Source organism: Ascochyta rabiei, chromosome 13, assembly GCF_004011695.2.
Source record: "Ascochyta rabiei chromosome 13, complete sequence".
NCBI classification, from domain to species: Eukaryota; Fungi; Ascomycota; class Dothideomycetes; order Pleosporales; family Didymellaceae; genus Ascochyta; species Ascochyta rabiei.
In genome coordinates this window covers 348,112-367,218 of record NC_082417.1, presented here as the reverse complement: position 1 = coordinate 367,218, position 19,107 = coordinate 348,112, and the positions used below count along the sequence as shown (strand labels likewise).

Below are 19,107 nucleotides of genomic sequence, written 5' to 3'. Positions count from 1 at the left end.
CTATCGCTGATCTCAATTCTGGTGTTTTTACAAGCTAACGGCAGGCTGCCAAGGCCTATAGCGTCCCCCGATCAACGATCCAAGAGCGCCTCAGCGGTCGCCAACCCAACGCGATAGCTCATCATCAACAGCAGCGATTGACTCCAGAATAAGAGCAATTTCTAGTAAATTGGATACTTGAAGAGGACTCACGCGTACAGCCACCCTCCCATCCACGCGTACGAGAAATGGCTACCCTTATCCTCCACATGAACGGCGACTACGAGCCACTCGGGCATAAATGGGTAACCCATTTCATCACGCGTAACCCACGCGTCGCCTCTATAGTTGGCCGAAAGATTAAGAGCGCAAGGACTACAGCAGCCAACTATGAGACTATACGCGCGTTTCTAGAGTTGTTTGAGCGTACGCGGATTAAGCTGGGTATACAATATGAGGACATATGGAACATGGATGAGACTGGGGTAGGCCTTGGGGTATGTAGCAACTCCTGTGTGGTTGCTAGCTCGTTAAAGAAGAAGGCTTACGTCAAATCCCCAGAGGATCGTGAGTGGGTGTCTATTATTAAGTCCATCTCAGCCGTTGGCAAGAAGCTTCAATGCCTAGTCATCTTTAAAGGCAAGCATCTACAATCCACGTGGTTCCCAGCATAAGGGGTACCTGATTGGCTCTATACAACGTCAGAGAATGGATAGACGTCAAATGCTATTAGATCTGAGTGGCTGAAGCGGATTTTTCTGCCTCAAACTACACCTTAACCCGGTCGCTGGCGGTTACTTATACTGGATGGCTACGGCTCTCATATCCCAATAGACTTCATGTGGCTCTGTAAGCAGAGCAAGGTCTATCTCCTATACCTCCCGCCTCACGCGTCACACGTCCTCCAGCCGCTAGATCTGGCTCCATTCTCAGTACTCAAATCTCGTTACCGTAGCGGGATCCGAGCCCTCTCAGCACTTGATGACGCAGCACCTATCAAGAAGGAGCGCTTTGTCACATTATACAATAAGGCGAGAGATAAGGGACTATCTGAGAGAGTCATACGAGCCGGGTGGAAGGCTGCTGGCCTCTGCCCATACAACCCAGACCTTGTACTGCTCTCATCTCAAGTATCAGGCCGGCCTATCACTCCTCCACCATCTACTTAAGCCTCAGATGACGTGTTTGCCACGCCTCAGAGCTCACAGGCCTTGTACAAGGCTCAGCAGCTTATTCTATCAGAATCTCATTCACGGAGCACACGCCTGATGCTTGGCAAGGCAGGCAAGGCTATTGCCAGAGCCAACACCCGCGCAGCTCGGCTAGAATTTGAAAATCAACGCCTCAAGTATCAATTAGATAGTGCTACTATTACTCACTCAAGAAAGCGAGTTTAAGTTAATCCAAATGAGCGCTATAGCAACGTTGAGGCGATTAAGGCTGCTATAGATCGGGCAGCAGCATTACAAGCTGAGCAGGCATCACGGCAAGGAGAAGACGAAGCTAAAAAGGCGGCAGCAGCAGCAGCAGCTCTTACGCTTCAGTCTATGTGTACAGAGTGGCAATTGTAATCGTTGTTGTTGAAAAATCACGACTCAAAATAGTGAAGCTTACTTGGGTGAGGTGGCCGAACACTAGGGGTGGCCGAACACTAGGGGGCCGATCTTAGCCGATATGCCCCCTTAGAGTGACTTTAAAGCCCCTCTAATTACGCCTAGCTGCTTGTTCCTTGTTTAAGGGGTAGGCTTGGCAGCTGTAGGCGTAAATCCCGCTCCAATCGGGTCTTAGATCTGCTGTTGCTACCCTTACCTGCTCTGGCTTATACTATCAGAAATACTAAGTAAACTAGAGATTAAGCTTCTTATTTAGGCTCTGTAGCTTGTGTGCGTGCGATGGGCTTATGTTATAGAGCTATGCCGCCGCTACAACAATCTCTAGCCAGAGCTTCTGGGGTAGATTTGCTCCGCTCCTCATCTTGATAGATTTTGTGATTATCTCTTAACCAGCTCTTTCTGCTCCTCTATTCGGCTTGTGTGTGTATAGAGGAGAGAGATCTATATCTATTCCCTAATTAAGCGCCTAGCGCTTATATGCTGAGCTCCCTTTCTACAGGAGTGTTACTGTGTTATTGTCTTAGCTAATTTTGCAGATTTAGAGCTTGTACTAGGTACGTACCTAGCTTGTAAAGTTTGTAAGGACCTGTAAGATCTCTAGTTACGTTTTACCTTATAAAGTAAACACAAAGAGCTTCCTACTATAGTACTCCTTAATCACAAGCGTCTATAATTCGCCTCTTCTGCCTAACAGCATATTAAACAGGTCCCAGCCAACTCTCTAAAACAGTTATGCTGGTCTCTCTCTCTTTCTCTGTAATATTACTTGCTTGGCGTAGGTTGTTAAGCAAATCTTACAATCTTTTTAGAGCGTCCCGTTGATACGCACGCTGCGCGCCTTTGTTACCAGCGCTTAAAGAGCCTCTAGGCCTAGATAACCAGCTTAGGCGTGCCACAGCTGTTTAGGCGAGCTGCGTGGGTAAGATTCATAGGATCGCTTTGTCGTTACTGCGTTAAGGATAGGAGGATAGAGAGAAAGTGGCTTATATTTAAGGAAAGTAAGGTTGTAAGCGCGCTTAAGAGTAGCACATACGACGCTCCTATTAAGATCTTTAATGTATCCCACACGAAGAGAGCTGTCTAGACCTAGGTACCAGACTCCTTTCTCTTAGAGGCAAGCTTCTAAGATTATGTTAATATAGAATCCTTCTACAACTATAATATCCTAAAGGAGCAGGTTCTTAGTATATAGGCCGCGCTTTCTGTACAGAGCGTTCTTAAACAAGCAAGCTCCTTGTCTGGATATAGGGAGCGCCTGGGTACCTGCTTCTACTGTGTCGGTGGGCCCAGTGGGGCAGAAAGATCCAGGTACCAGCCGATTGGCGCTGTTAACTAGGTGCGTAGCAGCTCTATTGTCCAAAATAGTACTATCTGTTAATAGATAAGTGTTAAAATCTATAAGGTTGTATACCCTAGATCCCATGTTCTCTACTAGATTTGTTATTAATTTTGGATTAATTAGAGCTGCTTAGACGTTGCCAGGAAACTCCACTTTCTTGGTTTAGCTAGTGGCGGCTGAAGTAATAGCTAATAGAGCGTTTGCAGTCCATCTGAGCTACTCTATTGCCTTTTAGGTTTCCTTATGCTCTTGGTATCTAAGCCTCTAGCAAGTCTCTTGCTTGTTCTTTTTGCTTATCTGAACAGGTGGTAAGGAGCTCCCTCTAACAGCAGTTTTAAGGAAACAGCAATTAGTAGGCTTCTATTTGTAGGTCTTACCTTTTTGTTTACAAGGGCAGACGTATCCTAAGAAGCTGCTGGCGTTGTTCCTAGAGCTCCCGCCCGCGTTATTTTGGCTAGATAGAGCGTCTGAGCGGGTACTAAAGGTCGCAAAAACGCCTAGGTTATCTTTACCTGATCTTATAGTATGCTTATACATTAACCTACTAAAGACCCTTAAAACCTAGTCTAGATTAAGCGTTTTAAGCCCTAGGATACTGTCCTAGATGATCCTTTGGCTTATTGTGCGGGCCTACTCTGGGGCAATCTGGTAGCTTAAGGTATCTAAGAAGTCTTGTACGGCAAGCTCCCTAGTAACCTTAGAGAGCTTATATAACTTGGCTCGCATATACAGGTATAACTATTTCTAATACTAATCCTGTAGAGTGGCTCAGCCTTGCCTGGCAGCTCCTAGGTGCTGCCTGTACTCCGCTCTAACCTGGTTTTTAGTGCTTATATCTGTTAAAGCAAGCTCCTCCTTTAGGGCTCATACAAGCAATTGTAGCATTATGGTGTTTTAGGTAATAAGCTTTACTATTACTAGTGACAGGATTGCTAGGCTTACTGTGGTATTGACCCAGTTCCAGAGCTTCTGAAGGCGCTCGGCCTTAGCTGCCCACTTGCTTGCTCTTATTTTGTACCTAAGGAGCTCTTGGTTGTAGGTCTTAAGGATTGTTAGGCCTGCAGGAGGCTTGTTGGGTTGGACGCTCTAGGCTCGGGTCGATTAAGCCGGCGGTCGGGTGGGGGCAGAGCCTATGATAGGTAGCCTAGGGGCTCTATCGTGCATCCCTAGGGCGTCTTTAGCGTCTAGATCTACTAAATCCTATACGTTACAAAGCTTAGCGTGCCACATAAGTTAAATAAACTAATTAGGCTAATTAGACCTTAATTTAAGTTAATAGGGTCCTGTTAGGATACCTAAGAGAGCTTAAGTATTGTAGTTAACTAGCTCGCCTATAGTAGCAGTCGTGGAGTTAGGATAAAAAAGATAATTAGGCAAAATTAGAGCGGTTAAGCAATGTCTAACAAGCTCGTTGCTGAGTGCGTAGGGAGATCTACTGTGCTTAGGAAGCTAGGCTTATAACTGTAACAGAGCTTAGAGGACTATACTTAGGTAATTAATTAATTTAATTAGTGTCTATATATTTAATATGTAACATATTGCTTAAGTATAAAGGAAATTTGGTTATTATGTAATCTTGCTTACTTAAGCTTTGTAGGCGACCCTCAGGAGCTCGGTGGTTAATTGTGGAGAAAGGAGCCACTTAACAATAATCCGCAAGCTCAATTGGATAGGGGAGCACCCTATTAGTCATCCACAGGCTCGGCTGCGCGACATTAGTTAATATAACTTATATTATATATCTAGATAACATATTAGTATACTCTAAGACAGAGGAAGACTATATTAGACACGTTAAGGAGGTCTTAGAGAGGCTTTGTAAAGTAAACCTCTATATGCACTTAGATAAGTGTAAATAGTACTGTTAATATATAGAGTACCTTAGGTATATAGTCTTACCTAAAGGGGTAGGTATTAACCTAGACAGGGTTAAAACAATCTAAGAATAGCTAATTCTGCGCATAGTTAATAATATCTAAGTATATATAGGCTTTATAAACTACTATTAGAGGTTTATTATAGGGTTTTCTAAATTAGCCTTGCTATTAACCTAATTAACCTAGAAAGGGCTAAAGTTGGCTAAATCTAGTTAAGTAATAAGGAAGGAGGAGAGTTAGCCTCTTAAGCTAAGTAAAGAATCCCTATAAGCTTTCTAGAATATAAAGGATTTATTTATTAACGTACCTATCTTAGTTTACTTTATACCTAGAAGACAGACTAGAATAGAAGTAGATGCCTCTAGAGGCGCTATCTTAGGAATCCTTAGTTAACTAGTCCCTAGAGAGGGGAAGCTGGCCTAATAGAGGCCTGTAGACTTCTATTTAAAGAAGTTAATCTAAGTAGAGTATAAGTATAATACTTATAACTAGAAACTTCTTATAATTGTCTAGAGCCTACAGCATTAGCAAAGATACTTAGACAGTACCTTCTTTAAGATCTTAATAGATTACTAAAACCTAAAATAGTTTATAGAGATAAAGGTTCTTAGCTATTAGCAAGTAAGGGCATACTTAGTGTTATCTAAGTTTAACTTTATAATTACTTATTATCTAGGGTCTACAAACCCTATAGATAGACCTTTACAGCATCCTAATTATATAAGAGAGGTGTAAGACCTCTTATAAAAGTATAATAAGGCTTTTATATAACTACTTTAGAATATCCTAACTAGAAAGAACCCTAATACTCCCCTAGTAGCAGCTATAACCCTTTATTTGTCTATAAAAGGAAGAAAGGACATAAGAGATCTTAAAAGAGAAGAATTAAGAGAGAACAGTTAGACAGAGCTAATAACAGACTTAGACAACACAGACAAACTCTCTAGTACTAAAAAAGAGTTAAGCAACGTTAAAATAGGATAAAATAACCTAGAAAAAGATAATATAGCTAAGGAGAGGCGTATCTTGCTTATAAGGCTAAAAGATAAAGTGTAAGTTATTAAAGAATGTTATAATAACCTAATATTAGGACACTTTAGAGCATAAAGGACCTTAGAGAAGATTTAGCGCAGATACACCTAGAAGGGCATTAATAAGGATATATCTAACTACTACCACAACTGCTTAGTATGTAGGAGATTAACTACTGCCTAATATAAACTGTACAGGTTATTATAACCTTTACTAGTACTAAGCTAACTATAGAAGGACGTAACAATAGATTTTATTACAGAATTACCCTTTAGTAAGGTAGCTAGGCTGGTGTATAACTCTATACTAGTAGTAGTATGTAAATTAACTAAAATATCACACTATATACTAGCTAGGGCTAATTAAGATAGAAAAGATCTAGTATATACCTAGATTAGAGAAATTATCTGCTTATACAGCGCGCTAGCATAAATTATCTTAGATTAGGGGCTGCTAATAAACTTAAAGACGTAGGAAACCTTTAACTACTATTTAAACTTAAGACAAGTCTTAACGTTAGCCTATTATCCCTAGACAGATAGCTATACAGAAAGGTAAAATTAGACTTTTAAATAGTACTTATATTGCTGCTATACTCTAGAATAAGATAATTAGACCCTATAGATTTTAATTATAGAATTTGCGTATAATAATAGTATTTATATATTTATAAATATAACACCTTTCTAAGCCTATTATAGTATAGAACTAAGGAGCACAGATTAGCCTACTTTAGTATTAAAAGGCAGAGAATCTCCCCTTATAAAGGAATTAGCTGCTAGAGTTATTACCTTATAGGCTACCTGTAAAGTAAATATAGAAAAGTTAAATAAGTATTAAAAGAAACACTTAGATAAGAAATAACTACTAGCACCGTTTAAAGTATGTAACAAAGTACTAGTCTCTAGTAAGAACATTAGGACAGTACGCCTAAAGAAGAAGCTAGACTAGAAATACCTAGGACCTAGGACTATTATAGCCTAGATTAGCCCTAGTGCATACAGAGTAGACCTGCTAGGAATAAAAGGGATCTACCTAGTATTCTATGCATTACTGCTAGACCTATACATACTAAGAAGTTAACTTCTAATTATATAGGAATAAATATAAGAACCTATAGTTAAAGAGGAAGAAAAGGTGTAAGATATAGAAAAAGTCCTTAACAGAAGGTAACTAGACAATAGACAGTAGGAATACCTTATTAAGTAGGACAGATTCCCTAAATTAGAAAACTCCTAGGAAATTAGCACAAATCTTTCTAAAGAAGCGCTAAAATAATACTAGAAAATAATAAAGTAACTACTTAGACTGCGTAATAAGACGTTAAGGTTAAAGTCTAAAAAAGAGGAGGACTAAAAAGGCTAAATACCTTTACTTAATTATAATTTTTCTCTATAGGGGTTTTTTAATTAATAAGTATTTAATAGTTTATGCTAAGGGAAATTAAAACTCTACTTTACCCTAAGAAATACAGACTAGCTAACCTAGATATCTTTTAGCCTATTATAGCTATTTTTAATATAAGAAGATAAAGAAAGTTATATACTATGTTATATAGTTATAATTATAAGTAAATAAAAGAGAATTAGTATAAAAGAACACCTTTCTAGTATTATTTAGACTATCTAAGAGTGTAATGCACCTAATTGCTATATTAGCCTAAAACTGTCTACTAACTACAAACTTAGGTATTATTAATTTAAACCTTCTATTATAGGGAACATCTATTAACTATAACTACTACTATAGGTATAAGTAGTAGCCTTGCAACCACTATAAGGCTTCTTAGTAGCAGCAGCAGCAGCAGCAGCATTAGCGGCAGCCTATTTAGCAGCCTCCTGCTCCTCTTGTTCCTCCTAGAGTTAACTAAGGGTCTTTCTAGTACCTGTAATCTGGTACTTTAACTATAAAAGAAGTTAGATATTATTAAAATAGGTTAAAACGTGCTATAATACCTTCTTACAGGGGGTAATAGGCGCGTCTAGATTAGACTTACTACTGCTCTCCTCTAACATCTTCTTTCGCTTTATCTCAGCCTTAACAGCGCTAGCCTTAGATTAATTACGCTTCTTAACGTAGATACTAGACAAGGTTAACTTATATACGCAGGTGTTGCTATTATAGAGTATAAGTAGCTCTTCCTATAGTAAATAGTTCCTATAAAGGTTAGATTATGCTATAATAAGCTAAAAAGAGGCAGAACATACTCTTAAATTATACCTAGTAACAAGCTAGCCTAGTTGATAATAGACTTGCCTATTGTAGTCTTCTTATTAATAGACATAGGCGTAGTAGTAGCAGATGTTATAGGGGTAGTCTTAACGCTAGCTACATTAACAATAGCAGTATAAGTAGTAGTAACTAGGTAGCAACTAGAGTAAAGGCGCGCTATATTGCTAGAAAGCCTTAAATAGCTGTTAGTATACTTATTAGGGCCCTAAATATATTAAAAGATACTAAAATAAGCTAAAAGGAGATAAAACACGTACTAATAGGTAATGCTTATTGCTATTGTAACACTCTCTGTAGTAGTAGGCCTAGGCTTCCCTATAGCGCAGGCTACCCTATAAAGCTAGGTTAGTAGAGAAACAACAGTTTCTATAGACATTACTATTAGTAATATAGTAAAGATAGAGTATATAGCACTACTTAGCAGTCCTACTATTCTTAGTAATATTAATCTTATAGTAAGTAGGTATTAACATTACAGCTATAGTAAATAGTAGTTAGTAATAGTTAGTAACAGTTAGTAGTAGGCGGTAGTAGTTAGGAGTAGTCTAAGAAGGTTACTAAGGCGTATTGTGTAGTGCTATCTGCCAAAACGTGTTAGAACATGCTAGAAAGACCTAGAAAATCCCTTAGCTATCCTTACAAAAGTGCTAGACAGAATAGGTTAGTACTTACTAAAATAAAGTAAGATATAGTAGTAACTAATAAAACTAGAGGTATAGATAGCTTATATGCTGCTAGCTACCTAGTTAGAGCTTTAGCCTGCACAGACGGCTGCCTAGACCCTAGAGGTAAAGTAAGAGGTAAGAGAGGATTTCTGTTTAACTTTTACTAGGTAAAGGCAGAATTAGTATTAAGCCCTATCTAGCCTTACAAGGCGTCTAAAATGCCTAAAACTAGTTAGAATTAGCTATAACAGGATAGACAGAGTAAACACGTCTAAAACTAGGCTAAAATAATATAGTATTGCTAATTAACGTACCCTACGGGCGAGCCGCTTAACAGGCGAGCCGCTTACTTTTACCAAGCCCCTACTAAACTCCACCCTATTATGGCCTAAAACAACCTAGTTTAGTACTGTAAAGTGCAGTATCGCCTGTAATACTATTTAGAAACTACTTCTACCTCTTTCTAACACGTTCGCGCGTTGTGTCCTGTCTGATTGCACTGTCTACAGCGTCTTTAGGAGGGCTTACCTCCTTTAGCGCGCACCTGCTTCTTTACCTTCTTCCTATTACTACGCGCCCTAAACTCCTTTAGAGTTGTTAATCGCAGGCTATTCTTAACTATTAGGGTCCCTTCTACCTAAACTTACTTTCTTTTGTGTAATTTTTGTTGTATAGCTACCTTATTAGTAGCTTAAAGCTAAGTAATCTCCTATTGCGCTAACACTAGCTTATGCGCAATTATTGCTGCCCCTTTTACTACCTTCTTAAACGCCTTAACTATAGAGGTAGGCAAACTATCTATATACCTCTAAATCCTTATCTTTACAAGCGTTAATTACAACCTAAGTTTAAGGGTGTTGCTTAGGGTTTACAACTGCTAGAGCTTGTTGTTAACAGGTAGTAGTGGTGATAGAGTGCGCAACTTTACATTAAGGGCTATTATAACCTAGTCTAGGTTAAATAGGACTAATCTAGCACCTTAGAACCCTCTCTAGATGTTCTTAGAAGTAATTGCAGCATTGTAGGCGCGTATAAAGCATGGTAGGAACTCTGTCTTTATAATATAGTTAATCTAGTTATATATAAGTATTTTAGCTTAGTACCTATACGCCTTCTTTAAAGCAGTAAAACAACCTAGATTAAGGGGCTATATAAGGTGTAATAAGTAAGGAGGTAAATAGAGAGTAATAATCTTGTTATCCTTATAGTATTGCTAGAATTTAAGAGAGTTATAGCTCTTATAACTATTAATAATAAGTAAACAGTAGGTGCTAATAGTACGCTCCTTTGTATGCCTGTTAAAGTGCTTTAACTAGTTAAGACCAAGCTTGTTAGTAGTCTAGCTGTTATTAGAGACTCTAATAACCTAGTTATAAGGCAGATCCTCTTCTTTATACTAGGTAGAGAGGTAGTAGTAGGCTTTAAAGATAAGGAAGGCTAGAATAGCCTATCCTTTAGCATTAATGCTTACTATAGCTGTAGCCCACTCTTAGTTGCCTAGCTAGATAGCCTTTAGCTAACCCTGTCGTTCTAAAGCTGTAACAACTACTTCTAGAAAGATCTAGCCTATTATAAAGCCTGTCTTGTTAAAGTTGTATATGTCTTTATCCTAGATACTATACTTAGCTTTAATGTTAGCTACTAGGCTAAACTAGCCCTATAGAACCTTAGAATCCTTACAGAGGGCTCTCTTGTAGTTGTACTTACAATTAAACTTAACTTTAAGCTCTAGGTGTTGCTTAATAAACGTACTAGGCTAGTTTACGCTAATAGGGCCTAGATTGTGCTTAGCGCGTAAAGAATTAGCTATAGTAGCTACATCTAAGAGCTAAGAGGAGAATCCTTACGCATCTAGCTTAAGAATATGCTTAATAATTACCTCTTCCTTATTATTGTCTAGCTTCTGTAAGTTAGCTATAGAATCTGCGTGTAAAGGTTGTCCTATATATCGGTTGCTTAGTGTCTTTTAAGGGACCCTGTAGATAGCTGCAGCGCGTCGCTAAGAGAGATTTGCGTCTTGTTTAAGAGCCTAGAGCGCAAGCTGTATCTAAGCTTCCTTTAACGCGTCTAAATGGTGTTGTTAAGAAGACATTGGTGTAGGAGGAGAAGTTTGGTGGGGGCTTGGCAAAAGTGAGCGGCTCGCCCGTTAAGCGGCTCGCCTGTAGGGTACGTTATACTATTATTTAAGCTAAACAATCTAGAGAAGGGAGGCATTGTTAGGCGCTAGGCCTAGGGGTACCTCTGCTAGTCTTAGCAAGCTACTATAGGGCTAGTTAGCCTAGACTATATAAAGGTATTAGAGGTTATTGCTAATACTCTAGTAATTAGTCTTGTTACTACACACTACGTACCTTAATACACCTGCTATCCTCTTTAACCCTATCCTCTCTTGTGATCGCCTTGTACACTCTTTACAGCAACTAAAGTAAAAGAGGGGATGTCCTTAGAAGTCTACCTTATAAACCCTACTCTAAAATAGCTAATAGGAAAGTAAGGATAGATAGTCCTAGGACTTGTGCAACTAGAGGCTAAAGGAGGCCTAGCGTCTATCTAATACATTACTAGTAAAGACTAGCACCTTTATAGAAGTAGAGAGTTTTATTATTATCTACTAGTCTGTTAAGAAGTATTATAGGAATAGAGGGTCTTTATAACTATAACTACAGCTAAAGTAGCTCCTCTATAACCCTTAGAAGGGCTTATCTTATAGAAGGGGCTGCAACAATAATAACTACCTAGGGTAGGTTTAGTTAGAGACAACAAAAACTACTTAAAAGGAGCTAACAGAGCCTAAACAGCAGAAGGCAGGTTAGTACTATAGTAGTACTACCGCTTTTCTACGTTATAAGCACTACCTGTCTTCTAGAAGTAATCCTTAATTATGCTATTAATTATAATATTATTAGGAAGCTTTATACTAATAGTCCTAACTACAGCCTATAGTAAGTTAGCTCTGTATAAGAAAGAGAGGGAGGAAAAACACCTATAATATACTGCTTAAGGTTATATAACTAAGAAACTTAATAGGCTTAAGTATACTTAGTCTTACTTAGACTAGACTTATTAATATAGTAACAAACTACAGTATTATAGGTAATAAAGCTGTTATAATAAGCCTTAGCGTAGTTATAGGTAGTCTGCTAGTACACCTACACCTAAGCAATTATATTATTATTAGTTACCTAGTTACCTTAGGTAACTGTCTTATTATTTGTCTTATAGAGGGCATACTTAATTAAGAAATTAAGCATGTTATAGGCTTAATAGAAAACAGGGTTAATCTATAAAAGTTAGCAGGAGTAGACACTAGGGCAGTGTAGGAAATACCTTAACACACCTCTCTTTCTTTAATTAGACGCAGTAGGGGTATACGCTAAAGTTGTCCTTATAAAGCCTATACCTACTAGGCTAACAAAAGACATAAATAAAGGATAAGATAGTGCTATTAGGGTTACTCTTAGATAAGGTAGTTAAGTGCGTAATATTAGTACAGCACTAGTACTATAAAAGTAAAGGCTAAGGCTGTATACCCTTAGGTAGCTAGTAGATATAGTTAGGTAGAGCCTTATAGAAGATATATGTTAGAAGGGGTATTATAGTGTAAAAGGTAAGGGCTAGAAGGCAGATATAGATAAAGGTGTAGAAATAATAAGGTACTATAAGTAAGTAGATATAGTCCTTATATATGTTAAATTCCCTCTACCTAGCAGCTCTCTAGTAATAACCTAACCTCTTACTACTCTCTTACCTGTTATTATCTACTATATAGGAAGATAATTCTTATTATAAATATCTAGGTACAGGTCTATTAACTGCTAGAAGAGTAACTAGTAATCTTACCTAAGATTTACATTATAAACAAACACTAAAGCCTAGACTATACTACGTAAGGGTCTAAGTAAGGCACTAGGTATAGTAAGGCTAACAGCTTACTGTTACTACTAGCATATAGATAAGATCCCCCACAAATAAGTAAATCCTAGGCTAGTTTACGCAGGAACAGGGCTGTAGAAGCTGCTAGCAATCCTCTTACAGACGTTACTAGTTAGGGACTTACTGCTCTAGTCTATAAGGCAGATAACGTCTAACCACTTACGCCTCTAGCAGCCTTAGCCCTAGAATTAAGGCACCTAATTACTTAGGAGATTGCAGAGAGCAAATAGCAGGTACGCCTAGGGTAACCTTTAGCCTAGTGCTAGGCGCTGCGTATACCACGTAGAAAGTAAATAATAACCCTTATATATTACCTATTTAGTGTATAATTATTACACTCCCTATAGCCTTAGCTATATAGGTTTTAGAGCTAATAACTACTAAGGCATTATTTATAGTAATATCTAGTAGAAGTAATAGCTTACTAACTAGCAGCTAATAAAGGTATAAGGGAAGACTTAGCCTTAGCTAGTCTCTTACAAATAAGACTTATCCACCTAGCTGCGCAGCAACACTGCCCTAGTAGCTTACTAGGCAAACGTTAGAAGAATAGGATTGCTAGCGTCTATTGCGTGCTAAACAGCTTCCTATCCCTATAGACGCTAACTAATAGACCTCTACTAGCGCTGTATTTCTCCTACTAAGTTTTTCCCTCTATAGGAGGTTTTTCTAGAGCTTAATAACGTTACTAGAGACCTCTCTACAGTTTAGGACGAACCTTTAAAGAGGAGGGGGCTATTGTTACAAGTATTCTCCCTACGCCAGGAGATACCTCAGCCAGGTCCCAGGCTAAGCCTAGGGACCTACTAGCCACACACGTATATAATATTCATAAACCTTAAGACTTATCTATTAATAATTTGTCTTATCTCTTAAATATTACCCTATTATTTGTCCCATCTTGCTCTGCTCCATTGCCTGCCTACAGCGCCCTTACAAATAGACTTAGCTTATATAGCTAGTAAAGTATCCTTAGTTATATAACCCTAACCCTCTACTATTAACAACCCTTAACTACTCTATACCTTTAGCCTACGTCTTATAGAATATATAACACTAGAATTACTTATAGAATATAGAGAAATATTATTAGAGCTAAAGCCTAAACTATTCTATCTATTAGATTAGAGGAAATTTATAATTATTAAAATCTTAAACCTTAGCATTAGCCTAGACCTAAAAGGCTGCTAACTTGCTTCTAACCTAAGCTACAAATATTCTTATAATTCCTGTAAATACCTTTTACTTTTCTATAAAAAATCTATAGAATAAATTCTTTACTACTAGTCTATATAAGATTAACTACCTTATTAATAACTATCTTAACCTAGACAATCTAGAAAACGCCTACCTTCTAAGAGAGTACTTACTAGAGAAATATACTGTATATGCTAATATGTTTAGTAAAACAGAGTCTAGAACTCTTTTAGAATTCTATCCTTATGTTAAATGAAAGGTATTAGAGAAATAGGTTAGGTAATATACCTGCCGAGAAACTATGTAGGGGCCTCTACTAGAACCTAGATAAGACGAAAATCACCCTTATATAGAACAACAACAGAACATTAATACATTATTATTAATTTATTACTATTACTATCTAATTTAATAATTAAGAGTCTTACTGCTGCTATAATAAGCGCTAATAACAAGCAAAATAGCAACTAGCCAAAACTAGAGGGACGTGATAGTTATTCTTACTAACTTAAGTAAATAGATCTCCTAGTATCGCTAACTTAAGATACAATATAAAGCTCTAGAAATTTAGGATATTATAGACCTAGAAGGCAACACTTAACTACGCGCGAAGCCTATTAAACTACAACCTCTACTTATCTTAGAATATAAACTAGCCTCTGCTCTAAGGAGCACTTAGGCATCCTCCTTAACATAAACTATAAGGGGTAATACGCGCATAACTACATAAGAATTAATTAACCCTGTTAATACCTTTATAGCAATAACTAATACCCTAATATAATACTTAGAACTCTTAGTAGAAAGAAAGGAAGTATACAACAGCAACGCATAAGAATTTAAAATAATTTTTATCTTATACAAAATACATAAGTAAAACTACTAAGATAAACAGAAATATATAGCTATAATAATAAAATACTTAAATGCTATAGTTAGCCCTTATCTATAAGTAAGCTGCTTTAACAAATATAGCACTCTGCAGACCTAGATTAAAAATATCTAGGCAGTAGTAGGAGTAGATCTTAATAATAAGATTAGAAGGGTATAAGAAAGGTACTATAAAGCACTAAAGCCTATAAGAGTCCTATAAAATTAGGAACTATAGCTTAGTAAATATAACTAAGCTTTAACTTATACAGAAGCCCTTAAAATAGGGGACGTAATATAGAGTAAGCTAGTTTTAGATAACTTCCTAAAAGCAGTCTTAAAGATTACCCTAGTATAGATAGTAACATTTACTAGTGCAGGAAGCAACTAAAGTAATATAGAAAGAAGATAGATAATAAAACTCTTCTATAAGCATATAAGCCTAGCCTATCTAATATAAGGTAGAATAAAAAGTGCCTTTATAATAGATAGTAGAGCCTTTATAGTAAGTAGTAAATCTAACTTAAACATATAGAGGGACGCCTTAAATGTGCAAATTAGAGCGCTATCTGTAGCCCTAAACTAAAGGTAATTAAAGCGCAAAATAAATACGTCTAGCAATAAGTCTAAGTAATTCTAAAGAAGAAATGTAGTTGAAGCTGTAGACATATGTCTAGCTTACAAACAGCGCTATAACATTAGTAACTGTTACTATATTAATAATAATTCAGAAACCCCTAAGTAGTTTAAACTAAATTAAAATATTATAAAGCTAGTACAGTATAAACTTTAATATAAGCTAGACTTATAAAGAACAGTAAATAAACTAAATACTAGTTTAAAGCAACCTGTTATAGGCTTAGACCTTGTCTAAGCCTTAAGCAAGACAGGATAGTTACGTGCCCTACAGACATATTAGAAGGACACGCAACATGTTACCTCCTTAAGAGATATAATGCTATATTAACCCTTATTACATCCCACCCTAAGGCTAGTCCTTAATATTTGTATCCCTTCTTCTAGGAGAACAGCTAGCACTTATACTATATTAGCTAGCTCCTAGAATAACCCCTTAGACAAATCTGTCCCCTTAACCCTTTAGGAATTTATAGCCTAGAAATTACAGTTTATAATAAACTTATAGTAAGCCTTATTAGCTACTAATAAGCGTATAGTATTACTTAAGCGTAATAACTCTAATATATATATGTTTGTAGAATCTCTAGTATAAATAGCTAGCGCCTATACTAGACCTGCGTCTACAGTCCTATTATCCTCCTTAGAAGCAACGCTGTACCTATTAATATCTACCCTAGCCCCTAACCTACCTTATAAAGCGCTGTTTTTAGCGTCTACTCTAGGCCTGTATGCCTCTATGCAGATGTCTGCAGCCTATAGGAAACTTCTTCCTATAGGCAAGGCCTTTACTAGAAATAAATCCTTATTTAAGGCGTAGTAGGTTATAATAGAATATAAGCTGTAGGTAGATATATCCTTTATTAGTAGGCTATAGGACATGTTTACCTTTATATAGTCCTAGCTTAGCACGTCTGTGTAATAAGATATAGCTCTATTCTATAAGTTTAGGGGTACTTAAGGTGTGTAGAGCCTAGAGGATTTCCTAGCATACCTAGAATTCTGCTACAGCAACAACTACAGCCAGGAACAGGCCTAGGCAAAACTAGAAAGCGTCTGTTAAGGTCCTAACAAGTTATTTTTAGACTTTTTTATCTAGTTTAAGCAGCTACTAGTGTAAAGTAGTAGCCTCTACTAGGACAGAGAACAATGCCTATTAAAGCTCTACTAGGCCCTAAACATAAATATCTATAATATAGTAATAAACTAAGGAGTAACTTATATAGATTATAATATAGCTATTATAGAGTATAAGTCTATTACTATAGACGTTAAGACTATAGCTATAGAAAACTAGCTGCGCTATATCTCTACCTAGGCGCTGCCTAAGTATAATAAAGACAGTAATGTTAAGATAACAGTTATATCTATAGTTTGCACTAGCAGTAGTACTAAGTATAGAGGTTAGAAGTAGTCTACTCCTAACTAGGCTACGTAGGTTCCTAATAAGGTATTTTAGTAACGCTAGAAGGCTAACCTATGTACCTAGTGCAGCAAAGAAGGACATATTTACTAGGATTATGCTAACGCAGTAGTAACTACAGTACAGGCAGTAATAATCTTAGGTAAGAAAGAGGCTAGTTTATATAGGGGAAACTAGCTACTTCTAATATAAGTCTAAGTTAGGAGCGCTGTAGGAGTATATTAGTAGGAGAGACTACTAGTACAGAGGCATTACAGGCTACTAGGGGAGCTATTACAGACTCTATAGACAACCCCCTATTCTATGTTCTATTATTTATTAATAGGGTAATTTAGGCTAACGTGCTAGTAGACTTAGGGTATAAATACTTTAGCGTAGTAAGCAATAACTTTACTACGCGCTTAGGAGGAGACTTTATTAAAGTACTGCTATAACACTTAGTGTAACTAGTAGGCACTAGTAAGAAGTCTATAATCTCCTATTTAGTCCTGTTTAGGTATAACTTAGATAGGTAGTGCTTATAGGCTGTAGCCTACATAGTACTAGGTCTAAGCTAGGATATTATTTTAGGAAAGCTCTAGCTCTAATAAGAGGGTGTAGTATTAGACATAGAAAAGGGCACACTAAGGATATAATAGGTAGGGAACCTTATTATCTATAAATCCTTACAGTATACAGCAAACATTTACATAGCTCTCCTATTAGTAACTAAGTTTAATAAGACTCTAGCTAATAGGCTCTAGAAGCGCCTGCCTAGGGACTAGTTTGTCTCTATAAGCCTCTACAACATTACTAAAATCCTCTTAGTTTAATCCCTAGGAGCGTAAGGGACAGTAGAGGAGGTAGACCCTCTTCCCCCTAAGTTAGTCTAGTTTTAGGACCTATTTAATAAGAGTAAGGCCTCTAGCCTTCCCCTATATAAGGGCTAGATAGATTACTACATACAGTTACAACGTAACTAGTCTAGAAAGGAGAAGCCTCTACTCTAGGGCCCTCTGTATAACATACTAAGGGACTAGCTACTTAAGCTATAGAAACAGGTATTAGCACTAATAGATAAGGGGTAGATCTGCGCCTCCTCTTCCCTAGTAGGGGCCCTAGTCCTGCTAGTTAAAAAGTCCTCTAGCAGGTAGCGTATATGCGTAGACTATTACACACTTAATAGTATTATAATTACTAACTAGTACCTACTACCTCTTATTAAGGAGACCTTGCGTACACTAGAGGGTGCCTACTAGTTCTTTAAGGTTAATATCTATTTAGCATTTTACTAGATTTATGTTATAGAAGGAGATAAGCACCTTACTACGTTCTACACCTATTTTAGGCTCTCTAAGTAGCTAGTCTGCCTATTTAGCCCAGCTAGAGCACTAGCGTCCTTTTAGCGTTATATCAACAGCGCGCTTTAAGAGATATTAGGCAACTATACTACTACGTACCTAAATAATATCCTAGTTTACAGTAGCAGTACTAGGACAGACTACTTAGGAAAGGTTAGTAGAGTTCTTATGCTTCTACGCAATGTAGGGCTATATTTAGATTCTAAGAAGTGCGTATTTATAATAAAGAAAGTATACTACCTAAGATATATTATAGAAGCTAGAAAGAACATTTATTCTTATCCTAAGAAGGTTAAGGCTATCTATAATTAGGAAGCCCTACAGTCTTTACGCAGGGTCTGCAGTTTCCTAGGGTTTACTAACTTCTACTAGGACTTTATCCTATCCTTCTCTAATATTACTACCCTACTTAATTAACTTATAGGGAAGGATATCCTGTTTAGGTAGGGGTAGAAGGAGGACGCAGTGTTCTACTAGCTAAAGAACGCATTTATAACAGAACTAGTCCTAGCCTAGTAGGACCCTAAGTAAGAAACACTATTAGAGACAGACTGCTCTAGTAAGGCGCTAGGCAGCTGCCTTTCTTAATAGCATAGGAAGGTGCTTTGCCTAGTAGCGTACTACTCTACTATACTTATAATAGAATAACAGAACTATACTATCTATAATAAGGAGTTAACTACTGTTATAAAGTGCCTAGGTGTCTAGGCAGCTAAATTAGGGTCTATTACTAGGCTGTTTACTATCCTAACTAACTATAAGAACCTTTAGTACTTTACTATAGCACGCAGGCTAAGTAAGAGGCAGCACTAATAGGTAGAGGAGCTATTAAAGTTCTGTTTCTACCTTTGCTTCTGCCTAGAACGCTTAGCAGCCTAATTAGATATGCTAAGCTGCTAGGAACAGAACTATAATAGGAGGTTAGGGGGGGTCTATAGGATAATAACCCTAGTTTTAGTGTTAGTAATTAG

General features: G+C 37.2%; 1 protein-coding gene across 2 annotated transcripts, besides 38 other annotated features; it reads left to right on the top strand.

Moving 5' to 3' along the window:
- Positions 1-1,642: part of a dispersed repeat that runs on past the window's edge.
- Positions 1-4,646: part of a mobile genetic element that runs on past the window's edge.
- Positions 39-148: a mobile genetic element.
- Positions 153-352: a mobile genetic element.
- Positions 162-643: a mobile genetic element.
- Positions 162-646: a mobile genetic element.
- Positions 228-653, top strand: EKO05_0007693 (uncharacterized protein; the record flags this gene model as incomplete). 2 transcript variants are annotated; one of them, XM_059637103.1, is made up of 2 exons in its annotated part: positions 228-476; positions 541-653. In XM_059637103.1, 2 exons carry the CDS (start codon positions 228-230, stop codon positions 604-606), a joined length of 315 nt encoding a protein of 104 aa, XP_059493086.1. The 2 variants fall into 2 exon arrangements, with proteins under 2 accessions (XP_059493086.1, XP_059493087.1); XM_059637104.1 differs by having other exon boundaries at positions 228-653.
- Positions 231-646: a mobile genetic element.
- Positions 759-1,081: a mobile genetic element.
- Positions 759-1,096: a mobile genetic element.
- Positions 762-895: a mobile genetic element.
- Positions 762-1,138: a mobile genetic element.
- Positions 762-1,141: a mobile genetic element.
- Positions 768-1,108: a mobile genetic element.
- Positions 771-1,084: a mobile genetic element.
- Positions 771-1,135: a mobile genetic element.
- Positions 774-931: a mobile genetic element.
- Positions 1,491-1,510: a tandem repeat.
- Positions 1,646-4,644: a mobile genetic element.
- Positions 4,394-4,646: a long terminal repeat.
- Positions 4,646-9,045: a mobile genetic element.
- Positions 4,647-4,651: a direct repeat.
- Positions 5,259-5,287: a tandem repeat.
- Positions 7,376-7,412: a tandem repeat.
- Positions 7,628-7,663: a tandem repeat.
- Positions 9,042-10,911: a mobile genetic element.
- Positions 10,912-11,153: a mobile genetic element.
- Positions 11,154-13,044: a mobile genetic element.
- Positions 11,772-11,800: a tandem repeat.
- Positions 12,584-13,124: a dispersed repeat.
- Positions 13,019-13,628: a mobile genetic element.
- Positions 13,605-14,114: a mobile genetic element.
- Positions 13,711-13,764: a tandem repeat.
- Positions 14,113-15,586: a mobile genetic element.
- Positions 14,235-14,286: a tandem repeat.
- Positions 15,582-15,586: a direct repeat.
- Positions 15,587-15,739: a long terminal repeat.
- Positions 15,587-19,107: part of a mobile genetic element that runs on past the window's edge.
- Positions 15,587-19,107: part of a mobile genetic element that runs on past the window's edge.